The 21854-nt window shown below is 39.5% G+C and overlaps 1 protein-coding gene across 6 annotated transcripts in view; it reads right to left on the minus strand.

Annotated features, from left to right (window-relative positions):
- Nucleotides 1-14089, minus strand: part of syne1b (spectrin repeat containing, nuclear envelope 1b) — a 74053-nt gene extending 59964 nt beyond the window's left edge. For 3 of the 6 annotated variants that reach the window (XM_035674110.1, XM_035674109.1, XM_035674108.1), the window contains exons 1-20: nt 13969-14088; nt 12772-12833; nt 9668-9763; nt 8437-8520; nt 7374-7466; nt 6914-7092; nt 6593-6789; nt 5824-5933; nt 4741-4848; nt 4506-4643; nt 3865-4029; nt 3617-3729; nt 3251-3419; nt 3057-3153; nt 2347-2549; nt 1701-1865; nt 1438-1590; nt 1190-1333; nt 420-587; nt 76-234 (exon numbers count right to left, since the gene is read on the minus strand). In XM_035674110.1, coding sequence (XP_035530003.1) covers nt 76-234; nt 420-587; nt 1190-1333; nt 1438-1590; nt 1701-1865; nt 2347-2549; nt 3057-3153; nt 3251-3419; nt 3617-3729; nt 3865-4029; nt 4506-4643; nt 4741-4848; nt 5824-5933; nt 6593-6789; nt 6914-7092; nt 7374-7466; nt 8437-8520; nt 9668-9763; nt 12772-12833; nt 13969-14044 — 2679 coding nt within the window. In that variant the 5' untranslated portion in view covers nt 14045-14088. Of the gene's footprint in view, nt 1-75; nt 235-419; nt 588-1189; nt 1334-1437; nt 1591-1700; nt 1866-2346; nt 2550-3056; nt 3154-3250; nt 3420-3616; nt 3730-3864; nt 4030-4505; nt 4644-4740; nt 4849-5165; nt 5199-5823; nt 5934-6592; nt 6790-6913; nt 7093-7373; nt 7467-8436; nt 8521-9667; nt 9764-12771; nt 12834-13968 lie in introns of all 6 variants that reach the window. The other 3 variants (XM_035674112.1, XM_035674111.1, XM_035674113.1) reach the window with 2 other exon arrangements.
- Between the last annotated feature and the right edge of the window lie 7765 nt (nt 14090-21854).

Genomic DNA, 21854 nt, shown 5'->3' on the forward strand with positions numbered 1-21854 from the left:
AATAATAATTCTTAAGATGCTAAAACTGTTTTAAAGCTTTAAGAGAATTGAAATAGGCCTTGAGGTTTACTGTACCTGTGAGGAAGACTGCAGGTCCGCTACTCTTTTCTGCAGAAGGCTCATGTCCATGTGCTGGAGGGTTTTACTGCTGTTCATTATTTTCTGGATGGTCTGGTGGTTTCTCTCTATCACTGTCAAACACTTCTTACAGCTGTGTGTGAAGGTCGCCAGCTCCTGCAGTATTCAATGACAAGCAGAGTGTTAGACATTTATTCATTTCTTTTCTTGAGGCTATGCTTTTCCGTCTAAAACATGGTTCTATAAAAAGTGACAAATCAAAAATGCTTGGCATATGGCTATGGATCTAAAAGTAATTCAATACAATTGGTACAGTGCCATACTGAAACTGAATTAATTACCTGGCATTTCTGTTTAAAGTCCACCGGTCCCTCAGAATCTGTGGTGCTGGTGATATGACTGGCTTTCTCCAGAGCCTGGTAGAAGCCTGTGATGTTCTTCTCCATTTCTTCTAGTGGAGGTAATAGAGACTGGGACTCCCTCAGCAGAGGCAAACATCTCTCCCTTACCTAATTGGAGGAAACCATGTTGATTTAAGTCAATCACAGGTGACTGATACCTAAATCCAAGGGCAAAAAAATTTATTCAAAGGCTTTAATGCCATGCCAGCAATTAAATTCTGTGGAAAGCACTGCATCCTTGGAAATATTGAACGTAAAAGAAAATGGCTTTTCACTGCAATCAACTTTTACTTCTACATAACACAACATTTTTTAAATAGTTTGTTATGATCCAGGACCAAAATTTACATGCAATATTTATTTATTCAAGCTTTGTTCTTTTCGTGTTAAGATAGGGTAATTTATTTTGGTAAGGATATGATTTGGTCATGCTTTTACTTACTTTCATGTAAAAAACACACCCTTGTTGAATCTATATCTTCCTAAAGTATGATGCATACATGTAAGATGTCCAATATTTGATATAAATAAGTATGGAGTCTTTATTACATCAGGATGAAATAATTAATACTGGCAGAAAATATAAGTAATTTGAATATATTTAATACAAACTGTATGACACAAACTTCCATACATCAGTATCAGCCTTGATAACCCACAGCAGTTTAATGAACACACAAAGAAGAGACATATTGATGACATGTACACACCTTGCTCAGCTGCTCTTTGATTGAGGCCATCACAGCCATCATCTGTGAAACCTCCTCCTGTGGAGTGTCTTTGGTCAACAGCTGAGCGGTGCGGCTCGCTGCCTTGCAGGCGGCTTCCATAGCTGGCACTTTGTGCTTGATTTCCTACAGTATTTTGGGATAAACAGTATAAAGATTTTTCAACGTACAGAAGAGAGATGAAATATCAGTCCAACCTGAGGAAAAGGAGGAGGGTATCGACTGTTTACCTCAACATCTTGAGAAAAAGCTCTGACATTCAGGAAAGATACTTGGACAGGAGCAGTCATCTTCTCATTAGTTGCATCCATGAACATTTTCAAGGTATTAATCCCATCTTGATAGTCTTGCCTCAACTTATCAACCTCATCTGCTCTTGCATACTGCCAATGAAACAGAAGAAGAAAGTAGATGGATAATTTTTTATAGGAACTTTTTTGAAAACTTAAGCTGGTATCATTATATTGATTTTTTTTCATGTATTTATATTTACATGTTTGACTTTGACAAACAGCTCTCTCCATCTCCCGTTCAGAAGGAGAAGCTGCTGCTTCAGATCTCGTGAGACTGTTTCATCGCAGGTCTCAATGAGGAAGTTCCCAGCATCGTTCATGTCCATGTGCTGCTGCATCCAGTGAGAGAGGTTTCTAAAGAAATCCTAAAAAAAGGAAGGAAAAGAAAGTCCATAGCTGTTTAGTACAGTTGATACACAACCTCCAGCCACTCAGAGTCTCAAATGCTTTGTGACATTCCTGACAGGCAGTACAGGGAGCCAGGGGGAGCTTGGCTGCTCTTAATAAGACATGAGCTCCCCAGAAAACATGATTTGTGATATTTTCTGACAATATGCTATTTTTCCCATGCATTTCTATTTTTCTTTTTCTTCATCATCATGGACAGGTGTAAACGTATGCTATTATTGCTGTATGATTCATGCATGATTCATCACTAACTAACTTTTTTAGTCCCACTCAGTCTACAAGCCAAATAGCCATTATTTCCTAAAAATAAGTAAGCATCCCTGAAAACCCAAAGTTTAGTTTGCACACTGATTCCTCATACAGTTTAACAGCACAAGTAAAATCTGTATATTATAAACAATACTGTTCATCATTACTGGTATCTGTAATCTTACTTACACGTTTGGCATTCTCCGACTGATTGAGCATCTGCTCAGCGTCCTCTAGCCAGGCCTGCAGAGCTGCCACTGTGCTACTGTACTTCTCCCAGTTAGAGATCACCTCCTCCAGCATGCTGCGAACGCTCCGCACCTCCAAAGCCAGGTTCTTCCACTGAGCCGTGGCATCACTGAGGAATTTACTTACCCCTTCTGCTTCATCAACTGAAAGTAAAATATGGAATTAGTTCAGTTTAGTTAAAATCAATATAGGTATCAACTGTATAGGCATAAAAACAGAATTTATGTATGCCTGCTGATCATTTGGCCATTTGGTTGATGCTACAGTATGTTAGGTCAGAAAGATCGTGCTAAAAGAGCATTCCAATTAATGCAATTATTCCTACTTTTTCATGCATAATGCAATATCATCATTTTTCAGTTCTGGGGGTTAAAAGTAGGTTAGAAAAGAAAAGTGCAGCCAGCCCCACATTTACAGAAAGGAATAGCTCAGGAAACAGGCAAAATTAAGGTTTTAAAGATTGTCAGGCTATTTTGGACTTACCTTTGTTACAGGTCTTAGACCCTGTAACATGAAATCAATAATAAAACTGTTTACCATGAGCCCAAAGAAATGTATATATAATATATATATATATAAATATATAAATAAATATATATATATATAAATAACAAACAAATTGATAATAAAAAAGTGTGAACAAGTCTTACTTGAACTGTCAGACTTTACATAAACCTCTGCAGCTTGCTTGAGGGCTTTGAAGATTATCTCATACTGCTCAAAGAACCTGTGGCCTTCAACAAAAGTCTGGAAAAAAAGGGCACACGAAAACACAGATTAAATTGTTTGACAGACACAGTGCTCTTCAAATACTGCAACTAAAACACCAATAATTTCAACTTACAAGGTAGGTTTGCAGCAGTAGCTCAACAGAGTCCCGTCTGCCATATTTAATGATCCAGGACTTGAGCTTTGACTCAGCCAACATAAGAAATGCCATCAGTCGATATTTCATTTCCCAGAATTCCAGTTTAATCAAGTGAGCATGTGATGATATAGACACAAAATTGAACCTGAAAATTTAAACAGATCAATAATTATTACATTTTTGCTTTGATTTTACAAGAGGTATAGAAGGCCAACTACATAAATGTTGACTTAATTAAAAAACAGAAAAGATGAATATCAAGTTCATGTTTTAGAAGAAATTGCACATACAATTAAGTTACAAGATGACAAGTAACCAGAATCATTCTGATAAAAGTCTTACCGTTCAGCCATATCTTGGAGTTGCTCAGGTGGGACAGGTACCCCATTCACTGATCTGTCCCTGTGGATCTGATGGAAGGTTTGCCTGTGCGATTCCAAGTTTTTTAATACCTCCTGCAAAAAACAATCACATATAATCATATCCATAAATGCTTTCTTGTGTACTCTGTGTAAAATGAATTGGATACCTACAATTGTAATAATAGCATAGTAGGTATCCATACATTGAAACTCAAATGTCAGTGTTACCTTATGCTGCTCTAGTTTTCTGTGAAGAACATTGGCTGTCTCTTCATGAGCATGCTGAATGGGAATGTCCTCTCTCAGAGCCATCTCGGCCCTGTGAAGCCAGGCTCCAATCACTCCCAGAGGACCAGGCAGGGACTTGTCCAGATGGATGTGCCAGTCTAGCAGCTGCAATTGACATCCATTAAAAAACCCACTCTACCAAAGAAAGATACCATCATAGAGGAGGCTATGTTGATCAAAACATTTCCACATGTTCGCAAGCATTCAGGCTACAAAGGAGTTTTATGCCAGTCTGGACAAGCTCTCGATGTCCAGAGGAGCAGACTGCCCAATGAACAAAAACCTCCTCTGTTCCCGTCTCCTTCCCTCTGAACAAACTCTAATTCAAATGCTTGCACCCCACTGAACTTTCACTGGCAGCCAATGAAGAGAGGAGCCCAGAGTTGTGTTTCTCTCTCAGTATGATCACTTTCACTATGGTAATGCAATTTTCAAGCAAAGAAAAGCATAATGACAAATGGCAAATGGACAATCTATTATTTATTATCAAGTTATATGATTAATTATCATAATTAATTCTGTTTTCTTCATGGCTTGGTTATAAATTATTCATCTTGTGCAGAAGTACGCAGTACAATTACCCTGGCAGACACACGGTCCCACGCCTGTTTGACCAGAGCCTGGTCCACGGACAGCTTGCCGTCTCGGTGCACTGGCTGAAGCAGCGGATCTGTCTGCTTTTTCTTCATTTCATACTGTACACGGAAGCTCTTAAATGCCTACATAACAAAAAAGACAAATTAGAAAGACATGTGGTGAGAGCTGATAAATGTCTGTTATGTAACAATGCACTTTGTCTTTTCAGGCCTGACTCACCTGATATTTGTCAGTGAGGTTTCCCTCTGCTCCCTGAGCCCGCAGCACATCTCTCTCCAGCTGATCTAAAAACACCTTCAGCTCTCTCAGCATCTTCCGCTCCTCTCTCTGTAACAATCAGGGAACATGCGGCTCAGAGTCACAGGAACAAACTGTTTTTAATCCTTTTTCTCAAATCTGCATGCCAATATAATATATTGATAAACCAAACTGACATTCCAGAAACACGTCATCAAGTCAGATTAAAGAGAAAAAGCACACAGTTAAGGAGTAGAAAAAAATGTTCAACCTGGTACGATTTCACACAAAGACAATCTCTACATTTTAGCACAGATTAGTTCATTTAGTCATGGTAGAAGAAATCGAATATGGACACTATCTTCTTCTTTATCATCTTTTTAGTCTGTTAATTTAGTGAAACATACCTCAAGCATTTGTTCTATATCTTGGGGACCAAACTATCCAGGAAAGCAGCAAGGCACACAAAGAGATGCAAACACACCATAAAATGCATTAGATGCATTATTAAAAAGAAGCAAAGAGGATAGGAAATGGGATGAGGCTGAGGTGGGAATATACTCCAAACAAAAAAGCATGCAGCGCTACGACCTGAACTCTCACCTGGAGTACTGGCACTGACAGTGCAAAAGTTGGAATTGAGCCTAGAAGCAGCTTAATGTGCACAAAGAATAAGTAGATGGAGAAATTAAATGAGCCTGATGATGGAAAACAAAATATTGATGATTATATTACTGCTGTGTTCATGCTATGATTATTTTGAGAGCTTCATGTGATAAAATGACAAATATGAAAAAAGTGCAGGCACAGGCTTCAATTAAGCTCAGCAGCAGTTAAAGCAGATTTTCATCAAGCACATACTTCCGTTATAATCTCTGCATGTGGTCATTCTCTATGAATCATGATACACTAGACATTTTTTGTGGATGGAAGAGTTAAATATCAATTATAATACAGTAGTAATACAATTATATTGTTTCTCCAGGAATTGCCTTATATATCACTGCCTAATATCCACTTAACGTATGATACAATATATTGTATCATACGTTTTAAACAAAGTACCTCATCCTGCTGTCCATCAGTCTCAGAGTGGTGGGGGTTTGGGTAGTGCTTGAGGAACTGAGCCACATATGTCATGATGGATTTCTCATCTGGCTTGTCTACATCCACATCTACAGAGCAACACAAACATTATCTGATTAAACCTTACACTGAAAGTTAGCTGATGTAAACATAGGCACCAAATGTTTTTCATGCCTCTCAAAAAACATGTCAGTATTTAACTTTAAATATGATCGCACTCCTGTAGAAATAAAGGGCTGATATGACAGGGCCATTATATTTGGTACTGAGTCAAAAAAAAAAACGCAATTTGCGTACTCACTAGGATAAATCTCTTCGGGCATGACAGCTAATTATATATATCTACTTTTATCTCCATGCTTGGCCTGATGTTTCTTGAAATCAGAGTCAAGCTCTGTAAAAGCAGAGATGTTTCAGTGCAGCTCTTGTGCAATAAAGCATCACGTCTCTGCTAGTGAAGACAGGACTGCAGAGCCACTGCAGACTGCTTCACTTCCGACTAAAACTCAAGAGCTACCATGAACACATAATTTTAGTCTGGTAGATTTCTGTTTTCAGCACACATTTAGTCTCCAACAGGATGGATTGACAATTGAGTTATTGTAATTAATATTGTATATGCGCTGCTTCTATGTCTAAAACACTGGCAAACTTCAAAAGACATAATTATGTAACACTCATATTCAGTGTTATTTTGTCTGACTACACTGGAATCTTTAATGGAAGCAGCAGGAAAGGTCAAGGGTACCTTCTGGATCCAGCAGACGGGGAATACCCAGCTCATTTTCTGCAAGTGCAAAGGCTTCCTCCAGATTCTCCCTGTTGCTCCTCCTCCGCACCACGTCCATGTCCACCAGGTCTGGCCTGATGGCATGCACCACTGACTGGAACGCGACACCATCGCGCCAGCTGGGACCAAAGTCCTTCACTTCAATTCCATGAAACCTTAAAAAAAACACAAACGTAAATACAAACTGCATCTTATACAATACTGACTAAATGTATCTACATCCATGTCTATAAACATATTCTAACACCTAGCAAAAAGGGTAATTTGAAAGTAACATACTTGGCTGCTGTGCACTGCACCCATCTGAGCAGGGCCTTCTTGGCATTGCCCTGAAATTTGTTAACCACCTTTCTCTTCATGGGAGGGCTTCCTGTTTCAGAGCTGGTTATACTCTCCACAGAAGAGTTGCTGTTGGACAGGGCCTGGAGGGCTGGCAGGTTGCTGGTTAACTCCTCAATCTAAATGAAGAAAAAGAACAACAGGAAAAAAAGAGGTTGCATTGTGACCATAGCAACACGAATAGAAAGTGGCAGTATTTCTTGGCATCCATGTGAATGTAGTGTGGCATAATTTATCCAGCAATGTCCGCTTTATGCATTCGTTACGCTGTGTAGTGTCGACATTTAGATCAAAATGTTTTGCAAAAAACATTTGGTCCAGAGTTTGTGAACCACAGGTTTAACTTTGAGTGAACACAGTTATTATACTCTCAGGATTTACAAATGAGATAAGGTATTACCTGGAAGTAGAGGATAATGGTCCATATCAACCCAAGGACAATTGATGGTCGTCCATCTGCGATGTCAGTGGCATGAATGTTAACTAGCTTGATCTGAAACAAAGCAAAGCAGAGGATTATTCAGGAAAATAAGTGATATGCAGACAGTCTTAGAGTGAGATTTTGTTTTTCATTAACACCCCCACAGAAGCCCCTTGAGTTTAATTTTGTCCAAAGGAACATTGCAAGCGTTTGTTTTTTGCTCAGTCATCAAAGTCAAATCTTTGATGCAGGTGAGTACTGTAATATAGCCAAACCAGGAAGACAGAGACAGCCACAGAAAAAAGTGAACCAGAAAGAGAAAAAAAAGAAAAAACAATTGTTCCACTAGATGTTAAAAGGAAAACAGAGGTACTACAGCACTGCATACCTTGCACTAGACAATTGCCACAATTTGCCATGTTTACATCTCTAAATTTAAGCAGCTCAGAATTGTAGGGAGCCAAACACATCAGTAACCAGTGTTCAAGTCAAAATGCATCAAAATGCATGTCTGTATAAAAGCATGACTACATTTATAGAAACAAAATTGGCTGTATCCAAGCGTTGCTGCGTACACATCGTGCATCAAATGAAAAGAATGCATACAGTATAGGATCACACAGGGCGTTTAATGGCGACTGACCGGAGATCCTCGATACACAGACTGAAGGCACACATGATGGGAGAGAGATCACAACAATGTAAGTCTCAGTCCTCAGGGAACCCAGATGAAAGTGGGACACAGGCTTCATAGAGCCAAGGGATTTAGAGATGGGTTATGTAATCAAGAAGTCCTGTTTCTATCTGCTGCTTCTCTGAACATAGTGCATGTTGTACGGACAGAATCACCTTATGTGCACGAACAAATATCTAATCAACAGATTTTTCTCAGAGTTCTTAATCATAGCCTGGACTGCTTTAAGGCATACCACACTGTATTTTTTTCCTAGTATGCTATTCAGTTGTGGAAAAAAATACATATAGAAAGTTTCACCTTACACAAAGGTGTAAGGTGAAACTGCTGATATGACTGAATTTTTACCTTCCTGCCTTCAAGGAATTTGAGCGCAGTGCCGATGTTGGAAACCCAATGGATCCTCTTCAGCTGGCGGCCTTGCTCACAGGGCTTAAGAGAAAGAGGACAGAAAGTGAAAATCAAGCAAGCTGAGAAGGCCAAATCATACAAATCTGAGGATATCTTCATTCAATCATCCATTGATTTGAAATATGGTAAGAGATTAACTGCAGGTAGTAATTTTATCTATTGTACTCACTCACTTCCAATACAGTAGTTGCACAGTTAGATAGTGAAAATGGCCTGGGGGTATTAGCAGGGCTTTTCTTACATAAATTAACTTGTGAGTGCCAAAGCTGCTTTAAAAGAAAAAGTATAATCCTGTGCTCTAAAACATATCAGTTTTTGGCTGATACAAATCAGCAGTGTGCACTCTGAAGTGAAAACATCAGACGGTGTTAACCATGACGTACAACTGACTCATTTGGCAAGTAACAGCTTTACAGATGACATGGCAGTTTGTTTGAAGACAGGTCTGATTACTAAATCCCTATCAAAGTCTGGGCCTGTGTATGTGTGTTAGTGTGTGTTTGGGAGAGAGAGGGAGAAACAGACACTGGTAAGCTTCTCACAGTGGGGAGGCTAAGATCTAAATTAGGGCCCTGTAATTTCTGTGTAGAGAGCCAACGCTTAATGTAAGCGACAATTTTATCCAAACTTGGGATTTCTTAAGATAGAATGGATATATGTTGTTATGTTAGAGTGGATTTATATGAGTTTACAGTATTTACTCAACCATCTGTTAACTATTTTCATCCTATAGACTATATCAATGTATACGGTCAGAATTATTTATTATGTGAATTATGTGAAGTCTGCAATTGCAATCATCGCTGATGATCTCCCAAGTTAAGCAGAAAACTACCAGGCAATCTCTTTACTGCTTAACTGTGGAGAAATGACATTGCTTTAAAGACCAACCAACAACTGAGAATTGATGATGTAGTGAATTTGTCAGCAGATTTCTTGTTTACACCATGAAATAAATGGGACCACAAGATATTATAAAATGTAGGTACAAGTTGACTCTAATGTGAAGGTGAAAAGGTGTGCCTTTATTTACATATTCATTATTTCGAGTGGATATCATACAAAGAGCCTCTTCCCCTTTAGTGAAGCTAATTTACATATGAGTCAGGCTCAACATGTGCAATTAATGTTCAACCCTGTGTAAAAACGATCCATAAGTACTACTTACTAGTCTTTGTCCAGACAGCACCTCCAACAAAGCCAAGAGCTTCACCCCATCTTTGATGTCCTCAAAAAGGTCATTAACCTCTAGTGGTGTTTTATACTGGAGGAGAGAAAATACAGCTTTAACATCACCAAAACTAATCATTATAACAAATGAAACTTCTTGTAATTAGAAATGAATGACTCTTGAAAACCAATACTTTTACAGAATCAGGAATGTTGCATTGTTAATTCGATAGTGTTAGAAGATATTAGTATTCTAACCCTTTAGCAGGGATGAAGAGAAACCAAATGCTGTTTGTGAGAAACAGGCTTGTTAGCAACAACCACAGAGCCTCCCTGCAGCTGAAAAGATGGTGCCTCTTCCTCAGCAGTGGCTTGGTGCCCAGTCCTGAGGCGACGGTACTCATTTAACCCTAATTGGGTACCGTCTCCTGATATCATATCCACACATTTACAGAGCTGTTACAATCTCCAACATGAATGAGAGCGTTATAACCTACTGTGTAACACAAGCATTACTGCATAAGTAAATTAAACAGGTGTGTATTTATTCGGCAGGGTGAAGCTTTATTTAAAAAGGGAATTCTTTATTTGGCACCGTATACAGGCCACTTCACAACTCAACATATTCCATGACAGGATGCAGTTGGCTGCCTATTTGGGGCAAAGCAGTGTGAAGAGGCAAGCGTCTGTCCTGTTATTCTGTACATGTATTCTTTTTCCTATCACAAAAGTACTATAAAGGATGGTACATGTTAAATGCTGCTATCTCAGTTCAAATACTATTATTCAGTTGTTTGACATTTATCTGAACAAATGGATCCAAAAACATGCACTGTTTAGTTAACACAGCAGCTAAAGGTCCATTAGTATAGTGGGAGTGTAATGTGTAAGAGTTGTCAATTCTATTTTATATAATTAAATATATACTATTCTATTTTTTATTTGTCAGGTTAAAACAAAAAATAACTTTCCAAATTTCCATCAAACTGCTAATATGCACAATCATGCAAAAATAGCTTCTGTATTGTCTGTATTTGGAAATAGTTCCCACCCTGGAAAATTAATTTACTGAGCAACAAAGTCACATGAGACCTCCAAACAGTGGGAAAACTGTGAAAATCACTGGAAAAGGTGCTTAGTAATACATTATCAGAGGAAATGGAAACACAAAGGCTGAAGGGAAAGTGTCACAACTGGAGGAAGTTCAAGCTTAGATAATACACACTCCCATAAAAAGTGCAAATTGCAAGAAGCCTTTTGTGCACTGACAAGAAAAGTCACATCGCTGTAAGCTTTCCTGTTAAATCAGCCAATCTCGCTTGTACAGCAGCTGTCTGTAGCGTAAATATGACTGTTTGAGAGCTCTCTCAAGATGTGGCTTATGCTACATTAGTCTTATTGGTATGCACAGTGAGTGAGTTTGAGCGCAGTGCATGAATAATGAAGAATAGACCAACAGAGCGTCTCTGCGTTGGCCCATCACATAACTGAGATTCTTCTAAAGTTTTAGAAGCCACTCTTTGAACTAATGTGGGCAGATGAGGCTCAACAAAAGACCCCTCTAAACTAAATCTCTTTGCCAGGTTCCAGGCTTAAACCCTGTAGTGTCTGATTAGCTAAACACTCTGCTGTGTCACCAGTGATTACAATCACAAAGAGATCATTCAGCATAGTGCTGGGGGGTAAAACATTTTTTTTAATTCTGGCAGGTTCATGGTATATTATGTTTTTGGTTTTTTTTTTGCATGACAGGGCCTTTGTATAGGTTAATAGTACCTAATTCTATTGTCAGTACACAAAATATAAAAACATTTTATTGCAGTTTTTATTGTGCAAACTGCAACACAGTAAAACAACCTTAGAATAAAAAAAGATTTGCAATTTTAACATTGCTTCCTTTTCAGAACAAAGTATTTTAGAATAGTTGTATTAATAGTTAACACTAAGTATTCAAAGAGATATTTCTCAAATGATCTCTTGCACAAGTAAGAAACAAATAAGTCATGGCAGTTGCACCAATTCTGCAGTTATTTCTGACATGTTATAGTCGTTCACTTTAATTCAGTGTGCATAATCTAATATAGGCCTGAACTATACAATCTACTATGGTTCAGGTCACAGTGTTATGAAATACAGCATATGAGCATGTGTTATTGTTGTGCACTCCTTGTCATTTCCATGCATGAACCTTAGAAGCAGACGACTGCCTGCAGGGAACTGTCCTCACCCCCTTGCTCTCCATCTGCATACCTCATCACTGTCCCTGCCAATCCTGTCCACAAATACACTCATACACACACACACACCAATAACAAAACACCCACGCACATACCTACACACTCATCCACAGTAGACACACACAAGCACCTAATACACAACAATTACAAACCCCACGCACCAGGTTCTGAACAATTCCATTATACCTCCCATATGTCCACATAAATACACTCCACTAGTGCAGATGCTCATCCAAGTATAAATGCCCCGAGTGAGCTTCTTTAAAACAGACCTGCACAGTGCTGTTCTGTATTACAAAGATGTCTCCCTTAGCTCTGTCATGTCTGTGTCATCTTTTCAGCAAAGTAACAAGCAGCATGACCTTTCTCTGTGGTTCTCCTCTCAGGAAAACAGAACAGAGGAATCATAGGTAAACTGTACAAAGGGTGTGTTCCTTCTCCATCTTTAGATCCAGCAAACTGCCATTATAAACAAACCCTGTTCCATTAAACATCATTTGATTGTAAATGCTTAAGAAACTAGGTAAATTATGTCATTATTTACGGTTAACTGGATAAATTCAATTATCGTGTGCAGTGTTATCAGGGCCTATTAAAGCTCATCATGGCTCAGTAGCCTGAAATACCACTGACCAAAACAGAAGCTACATAATCATGACGAGCAATAAAACATCACGAGTCTCTCTGATGAAAAAGGTCAACATAGCACAGCTTCCAACTTGTATGTGATGTAATTGCTTTGACAATCTGTTTAACATGGGCCTGATGAGCTTGTAAAATCCTACAATCTCCAACCCTGTCAAGTGATTTATGATCGCCATGTAGTGTGTAAGCAGCGGGGAGCATGGATGGAAATCACTCTTACCTTTGCTAAATGTGAATTGATCCATTTTGTGAAGGTTCTCTTCTGAACTGCCTCTTGCTCATCTGAAAATGAAAGGTACAAAAGGCATGTCAATACATGATGGATGCCACATGCCCTGGCGGTTAACTTTGAGCCTAAGCACCATACTTGAGACTAGAGGAGCTGGTGATATATTCGTAGACACACAACCAACTGGAGAGAATGCACACAATAGGAAGTGATGATCAGAGATTACAGATCTGTCCCTGCATAGAAGTGGCTGTTAATTGATTCTACATATGGATATGGTTATGCTTATAGCTACCACAAACACATAAAACGCATATAATATTTATCCCTCACTATAACTTCTGTCAGTTATTGCCTTGGTAGGACTCCCCCAGTCAGAATCTTACTTTATCCAGCCTCATCCTACATCATTTTACACTGCTTCTGCAATATCGAGTAGCATTACAGCAGCCCTGCAGCAAGCATGTTATGAAGTACGACTTTTGCCACGGTTAACACAAGCTTGCCAGTGCTAGCATAATTGATGCTCTTGAGAAGTGCTCTCAAAAAGAGGTCATATGAGGAGATTAGAGAATGAGTGGATAGAAAATTCCTGCCAGCACAACTCGTAAAGCCACCTCTGTTTTGAGTAATAACATGCGTGATTGTTTAGGTCACCCCCAGCCGCTTTTGTGGTCTATTAATATATTCAGCCACAATGCCTCATGCATTATGCAGCATGTGTAACAAAACAACTGATTTCTTTGCCATAGTGGTGCTGCTGTTGCGTCGAGGACTGATTTCTAACACCCTGTCACGCATGCCGGTAGGCTAGTGCTGCACACCGCACAGAGTGGCCATTTTTAAACATCCACCCTTAGAGATATAGACAGTGGTCACGTGTTTAAGGAAGCAATGCGAACACTATACAGGGAGCAAAGACGTTGTGTTGACCCACAGGCAAATGCTTCATCACTGATGCACAGGGGATGCCCACTGAAGCATAGTACACACATACACATGCACACAAACGTACACAAGGGTGCAACACACGTACAGCTGTGTTTGTGTAGCATTATACTGTAAACAGTTCATGTAGCAGGGATTCACCTACAGACCATTAGCATATGTTATTTTCCCAGTTATATCCCAGATTAGCTGTGTATGTGCACACAGATGACATATGAAGGTTGCTGCTGCCCTACTTACCACGTAGATACTGAAAAAATCCAGTCACCAGATTTAAAGAAGTCTTCCTGACAGAGACATCCTTATAGTGAGCCATTCTTCAACCCACTCTCCGGCTCGCTCCCTTTTGCCTTTCATGAGTTCCACGGTACATATATGTATGCGTGAAAATAAAGTCCACAGTGGAAAAAGTGGCACAAAAACACACAGCTGTCCTGTTCCTATTCTTTCCAGCAGGAAGCAAAACAGATCTGGCTGTCTGGTTTCCCCAGTGAAAGCAAAAGCTGCTGGAGGCTGCGATGAAAACGTCCCCTCCTCCCTGACACTCTCACACACAGACACACTGCCACACACGCACACACAGGCACACACACACACAGGCGGCAGAGGACAAAACTCTAATAGCGAGGGTCATTTACAATCCCATCCTTCCATCTTCCTGTGTTTTTCCCATCCAGAGGATCCATGCCTCTGTGTGCACAGCCCCCGCTGCACTGCCTCGCTGTATCATTGTGCCGTCTGAGGCTGGAGAGAGATCAGCTAGAAGCATGGCTCCACCAATCAGCATGTGAGAGGCGGTGATGTCACAGCCTTGGCTGCATTATCCCAATGTATGTGTGTGTGTGTATGTGTGCATGTGTATGGTCCTGTGTTTGCCTATAAGATTTGTCTAATCTTCTATGAGACTGACACAGTTAAAAAGCATTACAGCTAGTGCCCAAGACAAAGAAGAAATAAATCCCTTTTCACTGTTTTTCCAACATTTTGTCTGTAAAATCAAATAAAGCCCCTGCAGGCCCATTGATTAAATAGACCATAACAAAATTAAAAGACTGCTGCACAAAGCTCACCATGGTGCAAGAGATCTTAATAATTAATGCTGAGGCTGGTGATCTACCACCTGCTCTCTCTCTCAGTGTCAATGCTATTGTGACGAAAGCAGACACACCCACCCCGGGATTCCCACTGCACACACAGTATCATGTAAAAGCTCTAAAGCATATCCATTTTTTGTCCTGTAAGACCTAGCAGGACCACTTCAGCTTTGGCCAATCCATTTTCTATTGGACTGCTACTCCACTGCCCTGAATATAACACACAATAGTGAATACGTATGGTACTTGATAGCTTATCATCTCTTGCAGAAAAATCCCCTTTTTCTTTCAAGACCACCGGCATACTAAAAGCTTTTCTGATATACTAAAAATAGGCCTGAGCTTGATGTTCTATTATTACTGCTCTATAGACTGCTGGTGGAGCTGGCCCAGAAAAGCTATTTGGGTGATTCTTTTTTCCCTTTTACATCAAAACAGCAAAAGGTTAGAAGTAGCAACATTAAAACGATGTTGACAGCTGTGCACTGAGAACAATGAGCTTTTAGAAATACTACAATTAATGCTCCACATTAATTTATAAATAAGTCCCTAAGAAAAAAAGGTTAGGTACTCAATCTAGTCTGTCAAAGAGGACAGATTAAAAAGAAAAAGATTAACCATTTTTATTAATTGTAAATAATTTTAATATTTCTACAGCATTTTATTTACTCTTCTGCTGCAAAGGAAGTCGTATGTTTTTGTTTCCACCAGAGGCAACAAAGGTTAGATATCATCTGAAATTTTACATTACTAGTGCCATCACCTGCATTTTGGTCCTGATAACATTCTGGTTCTGATACCTTACTTTGATATATATGAACCCGTTATACTATTTTGCCACTGAAAGAAATAAGTCAAATTTCTCGAATGTTGAAGGTTGACTAAACACAAGCAGCTGTACTCTGCCTGAATAAAATAGTCAAAACCTGATTACACACTTGAAGGTTTTCATCCTGTCCCTGGAAAAAAGCAATTTCCAACACAAGGTCCAAGTTTGTTCCATCCGAAGCTGAGCCCCTTCATCCACTGAGGGCCTAAAAATAAGAATTGTTGGGTTTTTTGGTACCTTAGAAGTATTTTTTTATCTACAGAGAGAGCAGGTCCGAAACGCCATGTTTGTACAGTAGCCCAGACAAAACAAACACTGGCTCTATATAGGGCCCTTCACGCTTTCAAGTTTTGTGGCCGCCAAAGTTTCTCCCACACTTGGAACGGGAGGGTGGGGCGAGGGGGTTGTAATCTGCAACTACACCGTTTGATTCCACTAAATCCTACACACTGGTCCATTAAATGCCTTTTGTTGGACAGTTTTTGATATTCTGTGCTACAGACACAAAAGTACTGAGGTTCAATACCCAGCCCTAAAAATAAACAAAGAGAAAAAAAACTAACTTGAAGTTTTCCTGATATTCCAGCTGCTCAGTCTCATATCCAACTAGCTTATAAGGAGCTGTCCAGAGTCCTGAACTCAGACACTTGACTTTGTGTAATAAGATGTTGGTATGTAAGTAAGGTCTGGATATACTAGCTCTGACAAGCATGAAATCCCTATGTAAAAAAGCTCCCCACTATTGACTTATTATGTCTAAGTCAACTGATTTAATTAAGCCTGATGTAGTACTAGTAGCTAAGTGGCAATTAAAAGTGGATAACCCCAGAAACAAACACCACACAGAGCAACAAACCACTAAAGCATCTGCAATTCACATGAGTAATGGAGTACTTAAGGTGATCTTAGGACAGATGATACCTTTGGCAATACTGTACTGTAGGTGCTTGGCTTCATTGGCCTGTGGTGGTCATCTGGGAGCACCGTAAAAGCCCACTCACTCTGTTGTTGTTCCATTTAGTTGAGAGCAACCCTACTTTAGCTCCGACAGGCCAACAACAATCAGGCAGGATAAGAAATGCTTCTGTAGCTGTCCATTCAGAGATGCTTGACACTGAGGATTTATTACTTACTGAATGCTTTTTTCTTTGTCATCAAAACAATATGACAATACTGTAATCTACTATTAAAAAACAAAGATAAGAAATGAAAGCAGGACCCCAAAAAAGTACATGTGGTTTGTTTTAAACCCCTATTAAAACAGTCAGAGTCAGCCTGGCTTAGCATAGAGTGGGAATTAGGCTCTAGATCATATCAGTGTGATGGCAGTGTCTCCCTGGCAGCTGTTACTGACACTGTAGAGTAGAAGCATCTCTTACAGCTGACAACATGCACGCTTGTCTTTCTTTTACTTGCTTTTACTCCAACTGTGATGTAACTACTCCACCCCCTTGGTGAAACAATGAGTGTGCTCTACTACAGTGGTTCAATGTTTTAGCTTGTGACCTTTTACAACTAAGCTACAATATTGTGTTACTGGCTGCATGTGCAGTGTAGGGAGGTTTTTATTTTTTGGCAAAATAAAAGCTGAAACAAATAATAAAATGGTTGATAGTCTTCTGTGCCTATCTTCACATAGCAAATAGTTATTTGCTGCTATATTAATGTTAAAGATAATTGTTTGTTGCAGCCCTATAATATTGTCGCCTGATTACTTATTGCAGCCAGGAAGCAAAGAGGCTACAAACTTAGTATTATTTCGCATTTAATTACTGAAAAGCCAAACAAAAATCATAATCAAGATTAATAGGCTTATATCTGTCAGTAGGAAGGAGGGGATTCATTACACTATGAAACGTCACCAGAAACCCTTCACCAGCTGTGTTTCTTCATATCCTGTCTCTCAACTAAAGTGAAACCCACAAGAAACCCACAAGAGCCCAGGCATAATGAAAGCGGCAAACTTGTCACGCACCCTGGTGGAAACAGACATCAATTGTACCCGGAGGGCATTTAAGGACATAAGGTGTTGCTACACGGTGTCTAACGGCACTGAAATCAAACAGACAGCAAGAATGATGACAAGAAGAAACAAGTATTTTCCCCAAGGTTGGTTTTTCGTACATTTAAGAGAATGCTTCACAACTGTTTTTCTACAATCAACACTATAGACATAATCAGTGTGTATTCACAAGACTACATATTTGCTGGTGTCAATAATTCATCCAACCAGATGGACTGTTGCTCAAGTCAAAGTGAGTCTGATGTAACCCTCTCTGCAGGATGCATTTAATGACAGGAAGCCGCGTTTGATTAGCAGTGAAAAAAGGCCAGACTACCTTACTGCTCACCATCTACAGAGCACCTAAAACCACTGGCACAATAATGTCTCCCAGATGTGACCTGACACCAAATCCCACTTCCTGACATGAACCACGCAACAGTGGCTGGCACTTTGCATTGCAGATAATTTCATTTGTGCACTGTTTGTGCATTTCCTCCACACAGTGTTACCTGATTTCTGTGATTTAGTATGAGTCAGGAAAATACATTTAGCAACTATCGCTCTTTGTGTTTCTCATATAATCTGAACAGTTTATATTTAATCCTGATAAAAGAAGTTTAATTAGTGTTTATTACCCATACTATAAAGCATTAAGAAGAGAACATATCTACATAGAGAGACTTCCATATTCTTATATCCACATTCAGTGTCAGGCCATGTCTGAAGGCGTGAAAATAGCAACCAAATGGCAGGTGTTCTTTTTCATCATGACACATTTCCCTCTCGTTGAGCTTATAATATATATCGATTACAAGTGAATGGAAACAGCTTTGCAGTGCACAGGAAACACATTATCTTTAAAGCGGGAACTGGGCAGCATTGGCCCCATCACACACAAATGTTTCATAACAGTTGCTATGGTAACAAGACATGGCGGGTAAAATTTCTTGGTATACTGTACATCCAGAAATACATCTAAACTGAGCCAAAGCGGATGCCAGAATCGACCAGACTTGTGTAGTGATGGTAGTGGCCTAATGCCCTTGTAACAAAAGGGAGACACCAACAAAAAGAGACTCCCGCTATCGATCTATTCTCTTACCAAGGGCAGAAAGGGTGTCAGGTTTTAGTCTTGTTCAGTGCATTGTCTGTGTGTTTATGAAGCCACGGTTGTTGTATCTCAGTATCCCATGTCAAGACTCAGACCTGATTAAATGTTCCTGATGATCCCTGAATAAAATTAAGGAGCTAACTCTGAACCCTAGACTTGGATAAAAACTTTTAATTTTCTCAGAAGAACAAACAAATTCCAGAAAGCATTAACTTTATCTTTTTAGTGGCGACAAGATGACTTGATGCTACTTGAATAATGACATGATGTGAAAACGCATGCCTCTTTTGGCAAAAAATTTGGCTAACTAATCTCTACAGAAAATCTGATTTAAAGATGTGGAGACAAACTGATCAAAGGAAAGCTCTGATCCGTGTGTTCAGATCAGGAGTTTTAAAGAATTTACTGAATAAAACGAATCATGTTCCTCTAAAATAACTTCTTAATTACCTTATCTAGGCCACCAAACAATGTAGTATGTCTTTTTGTGGTTCGGTCACAAGATATCACAAGAATGAACATTAATTTTCTTATTATTCCAAATAAGATTATGCGCTATCTTGGAAAAAATAAACCTGGTGACAAAAGTGCCATGTGCACATTAAATCAAATTACCAAAATGTGTAATTCTATCATGCTTTTAAAGGCTACAAGTGCTCGAGAACAGGACAGCTGACACAATGTAGGACTGTAATTTATAATTTTTTTAAGTGTTAAAAAACATACTATACATTGCAATGTTTATGCATTTTATAACTCTTTCAGTCTTTACTAGCAACACAGGAGAGACACTGGAAAAATGAGGTACGTGGGTGCATATTATCATTATCCTAGTAAGCAAAAGGGGAAATGGATTAATTATAATTACATGTGGGTGTTTGTGGAAGCATGTGTGTGTGTGTGTGTGTGTGTGAGCATCCTGCCTTGCAAAAGCTGGCAAACTTCACAAGGGCATGCAGCCCAGAGATTGAATCAGCACAATATGACTGTGCAGCAGCGCAGGAGGAAAGAATGTTTTGTCCGTAAGCCAGCTGAGCAAAAGAGTGACACTTACCCTGCAGTTTTTGCATCACATTAGCGATGTCCACAGATCCTCGGCCGAAGTGCCTTGGAGAGGCCATGTCTTCTCGCCGCAGCTGTATGACAAGGTGGGTCGCTGATGCTGAGAGCAGAGGATCCTTCACAACTGTCCTGAGTGGGACATCCCCTCTGCCCCTCCCTCTGTCTGCTCCTCTCTCTCTCTCTCTTTCCAAGTTTACTGCAGGACCAGGTCCAATTGAATCTCAGGTTTCATGCAGAGACAAGCAGCTTTACGGTCCAATAGAAGCACTTCTTCCATTCACTGCCTGCAACAGAGAAGTGTGTTCAGATGGTTTCAAATGTGGCCACACCTATTGTCAAGCAAGTCTTTTACTACTACAGTGTTGCTCACCGGGCGCACCAGTGTGGCCTCGTTTTGAGACCAACTTAACTGTTTAACTTCTTAATATAAAAAATAAAAGTTAACAACCCTGTCTAAGAACAAGAAATAATCAATGTGCAACCTTGTGACCAAAGAGTCTGTGTAGACATTCAAAAGCTTTTTTCACAGAAGACATTTTCACAAGTTAGAGAAAAAAGTGCAGGTGTGAATAATAAAATTAGCGATGGCCATTCCGCTGCTTCAGGTTCAGGGTACTGTGCATGCTGCTCACAGTCACGCTGTCATGACTTACAACAGAGCCATTGTTAATGTTATTAGTAACACCTGTGCTTACCCTCCTATGACAGAATGTGAAAGAAGGCCTATCAAATCATCCAAATGTCTCGATCCTGTTACGCTCTCAAAGGCTACAAGTGCTGGATAACAATCAAATGACACCATTTAAGACTAGAAGTTATCACATTTGCTGCATGAATATCAATCAACTCATTGCAGATACATTTTACAGGCTCACAGTCAACTTTATTGGCAGAGTATGCTGACAGATACAAGGCATTTGACTAAATTATAGCTCTCAGTAGGTTCCAAGAAGAAATTAACAGGAAGACAGAGAAATAAATATAGACACTCGGTTGCACAAAGATAACAAAGATAAGCAAACACAGACACAGAGCTGTTATTATCAACTGGACAAGCATGCATTATGAGTAAAATAGTTAGTAAAATACTATGCATTTCTTGTTGGCACATACTGCAAACTTATAAAGTCATAGCGCTTTAGGGACACTCAAAAGGGAAGTTAAATTGACGAGTAAGGAAATGTCTAAACTAGCCTAAGGAAGTTTAAAGTTAAGACAGCAAGGCACGTTACATTCATTCCCTGTTACGCACATATTATACTATCATAAAGTTAGTTAACACTTTATAGCTGCAGAGCTATTTGAATGGTGTGGAGGAGGCAGGGTGTAACTGTTAATAGCGCCACTTCAACACGGGAGGAAGTAAAAAAAAAAGAAGAAAAAACAACAACTCAAAGAACTAACTTGAAAGCACAAAAATAATAGTTCACGCTTATGTAAACAGGACCCTAACAACCAGCGTGCAAGCATAACGTTATCAATGAAATACACGCACACACACACACACACACACACATTTTCATCTTACCACCTTCAGGACGACAGAGCATGATAACTAACTACAGCGGAAGTGTCTGTGTGTTTCCTTGTTGCCATTGGTAACGAAGAAAATGAAACATGGTGGCGTGAAGTGAAGTCTGTAACCACAAGAAGAAGAGCGGCACGCTGCACGCACTGTACGAGGAAGAGGAGGAGGAGGAAGGGGTCGGAAATGTGTGGTCTAGTTCCTGTCCTCCTAATTTTTTGGGGGGACAAAAGGGGTCATTCTTTGGCTGAAAAGAGGAATTCCGGGTATTCCCCCCCCCGCCCCCCTCTCTCTCTCTCCCTCCTAAGCTTTGTGTTGGTATCATAGGTGAAGTTCATATGACTTTATGACTAATAGATGATAACCTAAATGATATACGGAGCTAACAGAAGAGCTTAAGGCCTACATTAAAAAAAAGGTACACTTTCTAGATGATCTTCTGATTCATAAGCTGTAATGTTGGCTTTTAAGTGGTTAATAAATAATTTTAATGTTTATCG

The sequence above is a fragment of the Morone saxatilis genome, unplaced genomic scaffold (assembly GCF_004916995.1).
Source record: "Morone saxatilis isolate NCDOM2014 unplaced genomic scaffold, NCSU_SB_2.0 Contig3, whole genome shotgun sequence".
NCBI classification, from domain to species: domain Eukaryota; kingdom Metazoa; phylum Chordata; class Actinopteri; family Moronidae; genus Morone; species Morone saxatilis.